General features: G+C 29.1%; 1 protein-coding gene across 12 annotated transcripts in view; it reads left to right on the top strand.

Moving 5' to 3' along the window:
- Positions 1-14,783, top strand: part of LOC105255354 (AMP deaminase 2) — a 28,520-nt gene that overhangs the window by 9,099 nt on the left and 4,638 nt on the right. For 8 of the 12 annotated variants that reach the window (XM_025409389.1, XM_011264628.3, XM_025409386.1 and 5 more), the window contains 3 exons: positions 6,590-6,764; positions 13,560-13,713; positions 14,498-14,684. In XM_025409389.1, the coding sequence (XP_025265174.1) occupies positions 6,590-6,764; positions 13,560-13,713; positions 14,498-14,684 (516 nt within the window). Of the gene's footprint in view, positions 1-2,737; positions 2,953-6,197; positions 6,340-6,589; positions 6,765-11,678; positions 12,261-13,559; positions 13,714-14,497; positions 14,685-14,783 lie in introns of those variants that run through there. The other 4 variants (XM_011264856.3, XM_011264785.3, XM_011264942.3 and 1 more) reach the window with 4 other exon arrangements.

Here is a 14,783-nt window from a genome sequence, read left to right as displayed (position 1 = left end):
GGAAAATTGGATGGTTTTTTATACGATGCTATCTTTGTTGCTAAAAAATTATATACATACGTATTTTATTTTAAATCTTATTATCTCTTATGAGAAAACAAATAAATGTATACAAATTAAAATTTGAGATATGCAAAATATCTAAGAATATATCCATCGATTTACGTGATTGATTTTGATCAAATATCATATAAAATGCTTCAATTACTGCATATAATTGATGTATGTAAATGTCGAATTTGCATATAATATATACGATATATATATTATTATAAAATACAGAATTGATATCGAATGCACTTCAAATTAATTCAACCGTTTAATTATAATATAATTAATGATTATTTCGTTAATGATTGGAGAAATTCGAAAATAATTGGCAATTATATACTCTGATATTATGCAATAGTAAGTTATATAATTATTACAGTAGAATATCGATAATTTTTTTCAGTATGGGAGGAACGGAAAATTCCTTGAAAATAATAATTTATCAGGTGTTTTCACATATTTCTAGTATATAAAGCGCGTCATCTTATCATTCTATTATGACATGAAGAGGACACGATATTAGTTCGCTGTTGTTTACATGTCATAGTTTTGTAATCATTCACGTGACGACATTCATATAGAAAGGTAGTGGGACGTGAGATCGTTGTGTATGTCGTATTATCTTTCGAAGTAGTATATCTTTCGAGTACGATAAAAATTCAAGAATATGTCATCACGATTAATTTTGCTCGAATAAATGACATAAAATGTTTCAAGAAATTGATGCATATGATCATCGTATTTATGATAAATACGGAATACGCAATTGATAAATACGGAGTTAATAACAAAGACATATTAAAATTAAAATTATTTATTATAATTATAACAAACGCAATTAGACGTTCGAATCAATTTATTCTGTATTCGTTTTATTAAGGAGTAAGAAATTCGAAGATAACGTTATAATGTGATAATTTTATTCTGATATTGCGTGATATTACATAATAATACGCAAATTGATTAAGAGTCTAATTATATATATATATATATATATATATATATATATGTAAATATATTTTGTTTGGTTAAAAATATCGCTTATTCAATGATTGTTTTTTGTAACGTTACATTTGTTATGAATTTTGCGACGCACAATGCCCTGATATTTACATATGACTTTGTTATTCGCACCGCGAACGAAGGTGGAACACGTCGTTCTGTATCATATTATTTCTCGAACTATGATCACAAGTAGAGTAAAAAATACCAAACGATTATTTCTTGCAAATTAAAAATCAGATAGCAAGTAATTAATTATCGCATTTTTACTGTCAATATACCATAAATTCGCTAACTGACATTTTCATGAAACATTTTTCTCGAAAAATACAAAATACAAAAAAATACAAAAACACAAAATAAAATGAGTGTTGTATAAATAAGTGCTGCGCAATTTGACATTCTAGTCATTAGTGTGTGCGCGAAAGTAATTAAGCATGTTTTCGTGAAAGAATGTCATGAAGAAGTAACAAAGAATGAACAGGAACAAAGGAAGAGATTTGAGGAAATATCGATTAGGTGAGTGATTCACATATTGTTATTAACATATTTTATGTATAACATTGTACGCGTTTTACAAGAGAATTTAAAAGAATCCAATGTATTGTAATATTATAAACCATACAATTGTCAACAATAACTTTTTAAACGATGGAATATTCGTTCGATGAACGAACATTCCATCGTTTGCGCGAAAGCTGACTTAAACACCTACGCAGTTACGCACGCACGTGGACATATTTGTCACACCGCGATATGTGGGTCATCCAGGAATAAGCATGCACTCGCGATCGCGAGTGCGAATATGTTATCGAAAGTCGTGAAACACACGTTTCACCTGTGTTATCGAAAATAGCGAAACACATACATGTATCGCGCGTTGTAACGTGTTTGTGCCAAATTTTCGGTATCGTTTTGCGTGCCCATCATGAATAAAGTTGGCTATTAATACATCGATGATTTGCAAAAATGGCATAAATGCAATTTCGAAAATCTTAGTGAATTTCATGTAACGCGAACGCATAATTTTATTATAATTTTTGACTTTACGTGATATGTAATACTAAAACAAATCACGCGATAAAGTTCGTATTAAGATTATATTAAAATCCACTTGTGAAATTAATTAATTATAAATTAGCCTTATTCTTATCAGCCAAACAAGATTTCACCAACTCGAGAGATTTAAATCGCTCGAACTCTCTGAAATAATCTTCCTCTTCTGAGATATTTATAATATTTTCAATTCATTAAATTCATTAATTCTATTAATTCATGAAATTCTACTAAATTCAATTTATTAATTTTATAATCGGTATCGAGAAATCTCTGAACGTCTTCATAAAACACAATGTTTGATGTTGAATGTTGTTTGACGAAAAATTACATAATATAATATAATATAATTACATAATTAATTATATAATTATATAAAATAATTACATAATTATATAATTATGTAAGAATTGCATAATAATTATTTTTTAAAAATTTATTAATCAAGAACTTATTAATTTACACGCGTACGCGTGTTTTGTCGCGTGTGGCGCGAGTCTTGCGCATTTATTACGCACAGATCCCACGATACGACTCTGCCAAGATTCTGCCAAGTATCCCCTCTTTTCCCTCCCTCTTTTGCCTTATCCTACCACAGTTTATTCGATACTTACGACCAGTTGGCATGGTCAGTGCCCTCCGAAGCGTCGTCGACTAAACATATGCGGTATAGTTTCTCTTTCGCGACTCTCGAGAGTGAACTCGCATCTCGCGCGCGTCGCGCTTGTTTTCTTGTAGAATAAAATTACTGGAGTTTTACACACGACGAAGGAAAATAAAACAGACATCGCACACTGAGCAATTCTCGAGCATCTCACGGAAAACGCCTTGTATCGTAACTTTGTGTGTTATTCAAGGAACTGTCAAATTCGAATCACGTTGATTTGTTTAATTCTGGTATCATGGGATTCGCGCGAGTAATAAATTATTGAACCGTTTGTCATTAGAATAGTTGAAATACTTTTTATTTCTTGTTTGTTTTAGTAGCGAGATATTAAAATGTTTATAATCTCTTGTTTTACAGAAAATATATTATAAATGATTTTCGATCGAATGATTATCGATCTTGTGTTTGATTTATGAAGAAAAACATTAAATTACAAATTATTCATTACACAAAATGTTTCAACCTCTCTAATATGATTTATGAAGAAAAATTAAATTAGAGAGATCGATAAAAATTATTAATAAAAATCATTAAATAAAAAATGTTTCAATCTCTTTAATATTTATTTTATATAAGCTAATATAATATAATATTTTTCGAATTAAGTCTTGAGAAAATTTCTTTTAAGACAATTTTTAATTTACGATTAAAATTCAAATTTTTTAAAAGTCATAGCATATAATAATCGCTTTAAATTTTGCTATAAAAGAATTAGCTCAAATTTTATAGGAAAAAGTAACGCTAATATCTATTTAATTTCATTCGTGAGAAACAGGCTATACGTCATAAATCACGCGAAAAGACCCAGCTGACCAGAATTAGCGATAATTAATGTTGATGCAACATCAACGATTTTTGAAATGTATTGATCGCCTGATGCCTGATGAAAATATTGCTTGCCAAATAAATAACGTTTCGCCGAGAGCATTAATAATAATCGTAATAATTAATGCAGGACTCTTTGCCTTTTCGAAAACATTTTGATAAAATATATCGTCAGTTTATTGCGTGAGAACGGTTTCGACAAACGTAGTTGCATAAATTTATATGTGACATATATACATATTACTGAATAATAAGTAACACAACATCCTACGCGAAATTTAATTCATATCTCGTTTCTGTTTTGCGCAAATCTCTCGAGTATCGATTTTGATAACGCGAGACGGAGAGATAACATGAGGGAATTAAATTATGTGCTGCCCGATTAGAACTATCAATATGAATCAAATCCTACATTATTACCTAGATATCTGATTATTATTCAAGTATCCGGCTGTTTGAGTCTCAGGCAATTTCATCGACGATTGAAATGATGAACTGGAGCACAGTTTAATATATATATATATATATAAATATATATATATATATATATATATATATATATATTCAACCTTGTCGCATAAATCATTCGTATCATTTATGCGAGATGTTTTTACAACATATATTTTCATAGACTCAGTTTTTTTGTATATTTGCATAAAGAGATATTTTTATAAGCTAAAATTATTTTATATATTTATAAAATCTATTTTTCCTTAATAGTTAAAAGGAAATTTTGAACATATTTAATGATATCTATGATAATCACAATGTTTGATATAAATTTGAACCAATAATAATATTAATGATACGTTTGATAAATTTGAACCAATATTGCTTTGTATTTTAGAAATTAATTTGGAATGAATGTTGTGATAATCAATAATTTGCAACGGGTAATTTCTGGGAAACCGTTAAATTTTTAAGCAAATTGCCATATTTGATTATTTATGAAAATTTTGCAAATATGACAACACATGTCTCGTATACGTGGTTTAAATCAAATTTGTGCAAATCTACAATGGCGCATTGTTAATAATTGTTTTGTATTGCATAGAATTTCTGTTCTTCGTAGAATTTTGTAATTTGCAGTTAATTCGATGACTCGGTAAATGTGTGAGTTATCACACCGATATTGAAAATGGTAGAAACAATATACCGACCTTGTGCAGAAAAGCCGGGAGAATAAATTTTTTTTCGAATTAATTATTTATTACGTGAATCGATGTTTTTAATTGCCATTACTGTTATTTGAAAGAAAAGTTAGTTAGAATCGTCTACTGATATTGTGTTGCAAATTTTAAACGCCAACTGTTTGTTATCAATTCACGTCGAAACGACTGAACCTGTCATTTTGTTGTGCAATGCTTTTTTAGACAGCTATAAACGGTTTTTTAAAAGAAAAAAATTTATATAAATAGTTGTGTAGTTGTGTAGTTTGTGTGTGTGTGTATGTGTGTATGTGTGTGTATAAAGTATAAATCAATTATTTTATATATTTTTGTTATTCTTTGTTTACTTTAATATATTTATTTTGCCTTTGTTTTTATTATCAAATTTTTTAATGTAAAAATTTTAATCGCGTAAAATCAACATAGTAATTATTTTTTTCTCTGTTCTCTTTTAAGATATTTACTTTTCATGAATTTACATTTTATATTTTTCTACGCATATTCTGGAAATAATTAAAAAATAAATAAATAATAAAAGAATAATTAGCTCATTTCCTAGTTCGCTTACACAGTTGACAATAATACGTTCATGTCAATTTCATGCAAATTACACGTACAGAAACTGTGTATAGGCGTAATTTAATCATCCCTGACGCAACCCCAATTCACGTACTCTGTAGACTACCGTTTATTACGCATAATTTCCTAGCAAGATTGTAAAGTCTGCTTCATTATAAATAAGTTGTTATTTATCGTAGTCTTATTTGATGTGTGTGACATCTCCTTGCTCTCGTGGTTGAATCATTGCTTCGGAGATGAGAAAGCTCGTTGTCGGTTTGTCGAACGAAAACAACAGTCCTCGAATGCCGCGTTGCGTTCTATTAATAACCCGACATCGCGGCTCTTTGTAGATTTGTCGACAGTCGAGGGTCACAACGAGCTCGTTGGTTCATTGATCATATTGTAGGACTATGTGTTTCTCTCGCGGAGGTGCCATCGTTGAATTAGAATGCTCTTGTGATAAAATGATACAATCAAGAATTGGCATGAAAAATATTAATTAAAAAGACATTATAAATAGTAATTTATAATTAATTATCATTTTTATGTATTACTTTGAAATTACAAATTATACGTTTAATTTGAAAATTGAATAAACATAAATTGTGAACCACGCATATAACTAGTTGACAGTCAATCATTATTTGATATTTGTAATTTTTCGATACAATATATTGCTATTTTTTAATTATATATTTATTAAGACATTAATTTGTTTTCCATCATATGATCCATTTAGTAAATTAATTGCAGTTTTTTTATCTTTATGGGCGAGTTAGAAAGGCGATCGATCATTTCGAATTTTCCAAATAAGAATATCGTGTAAATGCAAGTATAGCAAAATATAGCTAAAAAAATATTTACAGAGACGATAGGAGTTCGTTGATAAAAAAACGATCGAAATTCTTGAAATGGGAAATGAGAATGAAATTCTTGCCGTGTACAAGCGCAATTCTATTACTGAGTGGTTGCAGAAAACTGGACAAATTACAGACTATGTAAACAATGGTAAATCCTCCGATAATTATAAAAATTGTGGTCTCTCTTTAACTTTTTCAGTCTATTTTATGTTATATATGTTTGTCTCTAAACGAAATGGAAAGTTTGTGATTTTTCGAGTAATTTATCGCAAATCCCTTATTGTATTTATACTAATAAAAAAAAGATTCATTAATAAAAAAAAATTAATTAATGTATATCCTATATAATAGTCGATTTCGATTCTATTTTAACATAATTATTTTATTTCTCGTTGCAGGAAGCGAGAGCCCAGTCTTCGGCATCGAAGGTGGCGGAACCGGCACTGGGGGTAGCAATAGCTTAAGACTTGCATCCGAGTTACCAAACGAGATTTCGGCACCCTACGAAGTGCCGCAATTTCCGATCGAGCAAATTGAGAAGAAGCTACTGATTCAACGACAATTGACCGTCAAGTAAGTGTGATTAATCCTAAAATGCATGCCTTTTCGAATCATGTGATTCAGATCGGTTCAAGCATGATAAAGACTTTATATATAGGCAATGTTTAATATATATTTATCGAATATTTTCTTACCAAAAGAAGTTAATTATAAAAATATTCATATTTTTTCATATATGTTTTTATATTTATTGAATATTTTATTGCCAAAAGAAGTTAATTTCGAGAAATAAAAGCGATATCAATAACTAAGCAGCGATAAAATCATGATCGCGTTATATTTACGTTTATGTGGAAGGTATATCAAAGGTATTTGTAAAGTGCTGGTGTGTGTGTTCATAGATACACTATCACAATCGAGTACCTAGTAAGACCGAGTGCCATAAATCTTATGTAAGGTGTTTGCGATGCGAGCACTTATTATTAAGGGAACAAAAAATTCTAAATTAAAGCCTAGTAAAAATCGATAAGTGTATAAATTCTTGAAAAATATCTCGAAAAATAAAATTTTCTGAAAGATGACGGAATGTTTAAAGAGATAAATCATGCTTCGAATATTTACATTTAAAGAGAGATATTATATTAAATATTTTTTAAATAAAGGCCAATCTATATATGTATTATATACCATATTGATCTAAACATTCTGACATTTTCGAGACGATCAAATATGCTATAGCATGTCTAAATATCATGATAGCGATTGTACATCTTGAGCAACTGTATCATGATCCGTTAAGGGGCTTTTACGAAAATTAAGGAACGAGTAAAGAGTCACTTATTCTTTGCACAATATACTATCACGAGATTATCAATAGTATTGCGAGATATAATACTTTAAACGTAATGAGAATATCTCTAAGAATTGTTCTTCTAGTTTTTCATTAAAAGAATACCAGAATTGCTTCATTAAAAAAAATATATAATTCTCACTTAAATTTTTAATTAAGATTCGAAGTCTGTAAAGATTAGGACGAGTAAAAAGTTTATTAATCGAATAATTTAAAAACACGAAAAATTAAAAAATTTTAATTCTAATATATCTGAAAAACAAATCTATTTTTATAAGTTTTTTATGATTAGAGATATATAGTATGATTTTTTTTATCAAAGAGAGAAGGGACACTATTTTTCAACAATCGAGCACCGATACTTAGCGTTGTTCTATTTCCTGCGATGTGACGAAACAATAAGAAACATTTTTATGCATACATTGTGATAGAATGTCAACGTTCGTCGAGCGATCTAGTTTGGAATTATTGCTAGATCCTTATTGTTTCCGTAATGTATTATATAGATACGAAATTTAAATAAGGACAAGTGAATAGGATAGAGATTGATAGTTCATATCGTTTATGCCTCATTGAAATAAATCGAGATGGACATTTTGAAAGTTTTGCGTAAGCCAAGTCATTTTTATTACTTACTTTTTGTCATATTTTTGCCACGTTTTGAAATAATTACGTTTTTATATAATATAATAATGCAGTGATTGTACTACATAAACTATTTTGCATTATATCTCTTAAAAAGATATCTCTTAAATTTATACATGCATATATTTCTCTATTTAATGATTTGTATTTAATACACTTTCATCTAATTGGAAGTATATTTTTAACATCACATAAATAAATGCGATAAAGCTTTAATTTAATTCGGTTCAATTAATTAGCATTACTAAGATTATTCATGATACAAGTATAATTATCAATATATAAATAACGAGGAGATATTTATCATTCATATTTAAATAATTCTAATAAAATTCATCTTATGTTTGGTTCTCTTGTTTTCATTATTTATAATATAAACGTTAGAAAAAGTGAAAAGTGGCATTTATTTATTAATATTTATTATTATTTTTTTATTAATCGTGATGAATATATTGTCTGATAATCGCGTACAGTTTATTCATAAACACATGGCGTTTGATTACAAATATGTGTGCGAGAAGAACGCAGCATTTACATCAGCTGCAAAATTTTCGTTCATCAGTTATATGAAAATCGGAGAGCAATCATGAATTACCTTGATTCAGGATCGTTGATCACCGATAAAATCATCGTCGTGTCGTGAACGGAATTCTGCCGTTGCAACCGATAAAGCTGCGATCAATAATTCAACGCAGGATGTATGCCTGTCTGGCCTCGAGGTGCTTAATGTAATACGATAATTCAATTCAGAATGTGTGTCATAATCATTGATAGATGTTTAAAGAACAGTTCTATGATGTAAGTAAAATCGATTAAAGGATTTGACAAAAGATGATTACATTAAAGTTAAAAAAAAAATTGATTTCGTCGTCGATTTATTGGGAAGGACATACATGTGAAACCTTGCGAAACAGTCTATATGAGGTGACCTCCATCTCAAAAATCGATCGTAGCTGGTTTTCGTCGTGAAACAAAGATGAGATTATTTAGAACGGTTTTTTGTTCATGTTTCTGTTTCTCTATAACTGGAAAATACGCATGATATTTCAACGATATCGAAGCACTTTTTATCTATCATTGATTTTACTCGATATCTTATAATAAAAGTATCAATATTGTTGAATATTCAATCTACAATAACGATGCAACAGTAAATTACTAAACTCATCTATGTATTATAATAATATATGTTAGAATATTGCAATTTACATGTCTGCATATATATGCTATTTTTATTATGACACGTTAACAATGTATTTAAATATATGTATAAAGATATGATGCATGTAAAAAGAAGTTTCATAAGCGGAAACCATGTATCAACCGTCTTTATATGCAATCAGAGAGTTCGTGAAACGCGGTAGAGTGGTGAAAAGAGAGAGGGATAGGAGGAAGGGGTTGTTCATGATCAACCCTCCTCAACCGCCCGTTCAGTGCTCGTGCGACCATCGTTGTTATAGGACGTATATTCGACGGTGTATTACGCGACTTCCGCTACGAGAGAATTGCATGCGCGTGGAGAGTTAGAGATCGTTCGCACAATAAGTCCGGTGTCGTGTCGCATCGCCGAACCGGTAGTAATATAAATTGGCGAATTATAGACGTGGAAAAATAGAACTTTGCGCTAAATCGTCGCTCTGATCATTTATGGAAATTGTTTCCACTCACCGGAATTTTACGTCACCGAAATTATATCAAGTTCAATCGCTGATTGCAACATATTCTGCGTTTTAGGTCATTCGCGTAAAAAATTAAGATTGCGTAGCAACCACACATATATATATTTTATATGTACGTCTCATATGATTATTACTTTCTAAAAATGCTCTCTTAAATGAATAAATCAATATATTATCATTAATAAACAGTGATTTTAATTATAAGCACTCAACAAATAATGAAATCTCATGTTTGTGAAAAGAATAAGTAGTATGGATTTTTCGTAAAATCGTACCTTAATCAGTGAAATACGACAGAGAAGCAAAATATTCATTAATCTTCAGTGAAATCTTGTCATTGCTTTAATCAGTAACATTTTCATTAATTCAGATTGAAAGTGTAAAATATGTATCTTTTATAATAAATATAAAGATACATGTACATGGGTAATATTTCTCGGTAATTACATATTCAATAGAAAATCGTTTATATATTAAAAAGATATTTAATTCACTAACATAATAAACACATAATATAAAAGATTAGATTATATTAAAGTTCTGTATTTAATCCATTTTAAAATCTGGAACATAATTTTTTAAGTCTTTCGCTGCAATGCAGTTATATCAGAACTTGAACTTGCAAATATAATACGTATAATGCGTGATGCAACGATATTATCACGTGTTTAATCTGCGTAGATATAATGAATTAAAAAATTTCTCGTTATAATATTGCATATGTAACAGCATTAATCCTTATATGAATTACATTTGGACAAGATCAAATCAGATTGTTGGATACTAGTTGATTGAAAAGGGACGCCTCTCACTAGCATTTAAATATCGTGTCAACAGCATCGGGTGACGCAGGAACATGTAATACGACGCGATTCTGGAGCTTAATTGAAAGGATTCTTCAAGAATTCAATTTAAATTTGTGGTTTTTAATTAATATGATTTATTAATCTTGTATTTCTTATAAATTCTTGTTTGTATATATTTGTGTTATCCTTATAACATATATTAGATGTTTATAATAATTCAAATTTTATAAATATAATTAGGAGTTAGAAAATCTAATTAGGAATTAGAAATTAACAAGGAATTGTTATAATAGAATCATAAAAATTAAAATTTTAAAATAAAATTTAATTTAAAATGTTTAAAATTTAAAATTTAAAAATCTTATAAAATATATATGTTGAAACATTTCTATGAAATGGACCTAAATTATTTTCAAAATATGAACAAAATGATTAAAGTTCTAGATTTGTGTGTGTGTAAAATTTTAAAATTTTCAATTAATTTTTTGTCATTGAAAGCAATGAAAATATCAAATAGATTAAAATAGCATTTATTATCTGAAATTCTGCTATTTTAACAATTTTACAATCTTAGTTGTAGACTTAAAAAGATTTGTCGCGTTGAAAGCAGGAGCAAAGATGTGATAAACGTGTTACCGCAGCATCGTATAGGATGATATTATACTGCAGAATTTTGTTACTCTTTCACTATATCCTGTAACTTCATCAACTATTCATCGTCTAAGTTAGGTCGCACTAGTGCGAGATATAAAATGATAAAACACCGATAAAGAATACAAAATAATAATGTGCGTTAAAAAATTGACACATTATTTATATAATAGAAATTATCTATAATCACGATGCGATTGACGTTTCTTTATTTTATATTTTCTTTTCCATACATGAATAATATTTGAAGTATAATAAATATTAATTCTTTTTGAATTTTTAAATTTAACGATATTACGTAATATATATAATATTTTGCAAAATATATATCCAGGCAAGAAATCATTCGCGACAAACAATGATTATCGAGACAAATGTTTAATGATAAAAGCAAACGGTTATGTTAACCTGTTTAGTGATGCGAAATGTAGCAGTGTAGTGAAATATATGCGTGAGACTGTGAAAAATACCGGGAAAGGACCACGTGGCTCCCATTGCGCCTTGTTAGCATCTGTAAAAGGAACTTATCGGGTATATCGGCCGACTAATCATGACAGATTATGGGAATTTTCCGATCATGTAACTGGAAATTGGACGATGCAACCGACTCGTGATCGTGATCGAGAAACGCTATTAGGTCGAAACGAATTCGCGATTCGTTGCGTCCTCGTCTTCTTACGAGCGAGACGCTATTTTACAAGCGAAAACTATTTTGCGCCCTGGGATTTCTGTAACGTTGTTTTCGCACTTTCGTAAAACGAACGACTCCCAATGAGAATAGAACAAAGCGCAGCACAAACTTATTTACTCGACTCGCATAATTTCCACTTCTCGCGTAAGAGCGATCAATCTGCAACACGTGGCATCGATCGCGTAACATGTTCGCAGACGCGAACGAGTCAAAACGATGGACGAGAGATAATAGGATTCTCCTGAGGTAATTTACGATTTACTTATGAACTATGAGCGAAGAATGCAATAGATTAATTTAATTTTTTTTTAATTCTGAAAACTGGAATATATACACTCTTGTGTGTATTAATTTTATATTATTAATTTAGGCTATTACTATCATGCAATATACATTGTAAATTATTATTATGTTACGTGATCATATTTGATAATAATGCAATGAAAGTGTCGATTAATCTAAATATTACATAGATAATTAAATTATTAATTTTGATAATGTTGATGTTACTATTTTTTACATGTCATAATAGATTATATTATAAGTAATAATATGTAGGATGTATTATAAGTATTAAGATATATTAATTTTTATTCATTTTTAATTTATCTTAATCACTTTTTATTCTTTTATACTTAAATGTGCATTACATCTAAAATTGTTTCAAACAAATATCTCTTATTACATGCGTGTCTTTTGCAAACAGCTTCAATATTTACGTCGCAATCGGAGATATTTTTTTCAATAGGAAATCTCATTTTTTAAAATAATATTATAAAATTATGGACATGTGAGAAAATAAGCCAATATCGGATGAATATCAATAGAATTTCGGATGATGCAATAATTAAAGAGCAGTTTCTCAGAGTTGTTTTTAATTTTTCATGTTTAAAAGAAAGAGAAGCCTGCGTATCAACACGATATTTATCGATAACCCTGGAGTCGAAAGAGCGCGAAGTATTGCGATTATCACGACCTCGTCAAATTTAATCCTTCTTTCTCAATCATGAAATTACTTTATTTGTCTTCATTGCAACTCGTAAATTAACTGCGTTATAAATTCTCTCATATCGACGTTGTATAATTTTAGAAATTATTCTGAGCAGAGCACACAGTTAATGTATGTCAATATGAAATACAATTCTTTAGTTAAATCTGAAACAAAAATTATATTTATAGAATGTTAAAGCGCGAATGTTGGTCTTTTTTTAGAATATTGCAAGTTTATTGTTTATTATTTATTTAGTTTTGTGTAAGTAAACACAATAAAATGTAAATGTTACATTTCATTATACATATATACACATTGAAATATTTAATATTAAAAATGAAAAAGTTGTAATAAATTACGCTTTATTATACCACTTTATTAAATTATTAAATTTCATTTTAAATTTAAATAAGTACATTTGACTTTAACATTTTGCATAATAATTGCGAATAATCTTATATACAGATAAACCTTATTGCAAGGTTTTATTTTAAATTTAATTAAATTTTCATCTAAAATAAAATGGATTCATCAATGTTTTTTTTTCTTGACAGAGCTGCAAAAGATCTTGAGGAACGTCGCAGTCACTACGAGCCATCGCTTCATCCAGGCGTTCCCGATGACATCGATCATAGTTTTAAAATTGAAGAAAATGACTTTGTGCCACACTTCCAACGGGTTTCCATATCCGGCGAGGACACTTCCGGAGTGAGTCTCAGAATATTGACAATTTTAATATGACAGATTTTTTTTAATAAATGCTCCGTAAAATTTTTCTGCGACCGATTTTTTCGAATTATGTAATTGTTGTATTAATTATCATTTTAATTAGAAGGATTAATTAACTATAATTAATGATTTACAAATGTAAATTATCAATTATTGCATCATGCTTGTAGCGAATATTTAAATTATTAAAGTTATTAATCATGAAATATAGAAAATGAGTTATTTATAGAATATTTTTCGAGAAACAACGATATATTATTTATATCGAGATATCTAGAAACGTAACTTTAGCTTTATAGTTTCACGGATGCTATATTATGTACGACGTGTCTCTTTAAAGATTTTATGTGAAGTTGAAACCTTGGGACTGCGGAGACTTAGGCAAGAAACCTTTGGTCATCTAGTTGTCTCTCTCGCTCCTTTATCCTTCATGTTCATATTAATCTAAGAGACGCTCTAATGTCTAAAAAATCGAGTTTCTCTACTCAATGACCTTGATTTATTAAATATATTGGAATTTTATTTTATATTTTTAATTCTACATATATATAATTAATAATATTACAATTGAATTATATATATATTTCTATGAATTTATTACACATGAAGCGATTATGATAAGAAATTTCTTAAAATATTATTTCACGGCTTCATGTATCCAAAAATGTAATTGTTTCAATTATAGATGATTCAATTATAAATATTTGTTTTATATATAATTATATGTATCATATTTTCTTTTAAAAATTGTACTGAATTGCAGGTGCCTCTGGAAGATCTTCAAAGGGCGTCAAAAATGCTGGTCCAGGCATTGGCGATACGCGAGAAATATATGATCAATTCCAAGCAGAGCTTCCCTTCGATTACATCTAGATTTTTACGTAGTGTCGACAAAAAGCCACTCACTACGAACGATGAGGTCCATCATGATGATCGGAAGGCCATCGCAGGTAATTATTGTTAATCAAGGAACGAATTCGAATCTCAAAGTTACATGTGAGGAATCCAAATTGATGGTCTACATCCTTGCCCTACGTGTCCCCGTTTCT

The sequence above is a fragment of the Camponotus floridanus genome, unplaced genomic scaffold (assembly GCF_003227725.1).
Source record: "Camponotus floridanus strain SB8 unplaced genomic scaffold, Cflo_v7.5 scaffold26, whole genome shotgun sequence".
Taxonomy (NCBI): Eukaryota; Metazoa; Arthropoda; class Insecta; order Hymenoptera; family Formicidae; genus Camponotus; species Camponotus floridanus.
Note: the sequence above shows the minus strand (reverse complement) of the source record. Positions and strands in the feature narration are given on the sequence as shown.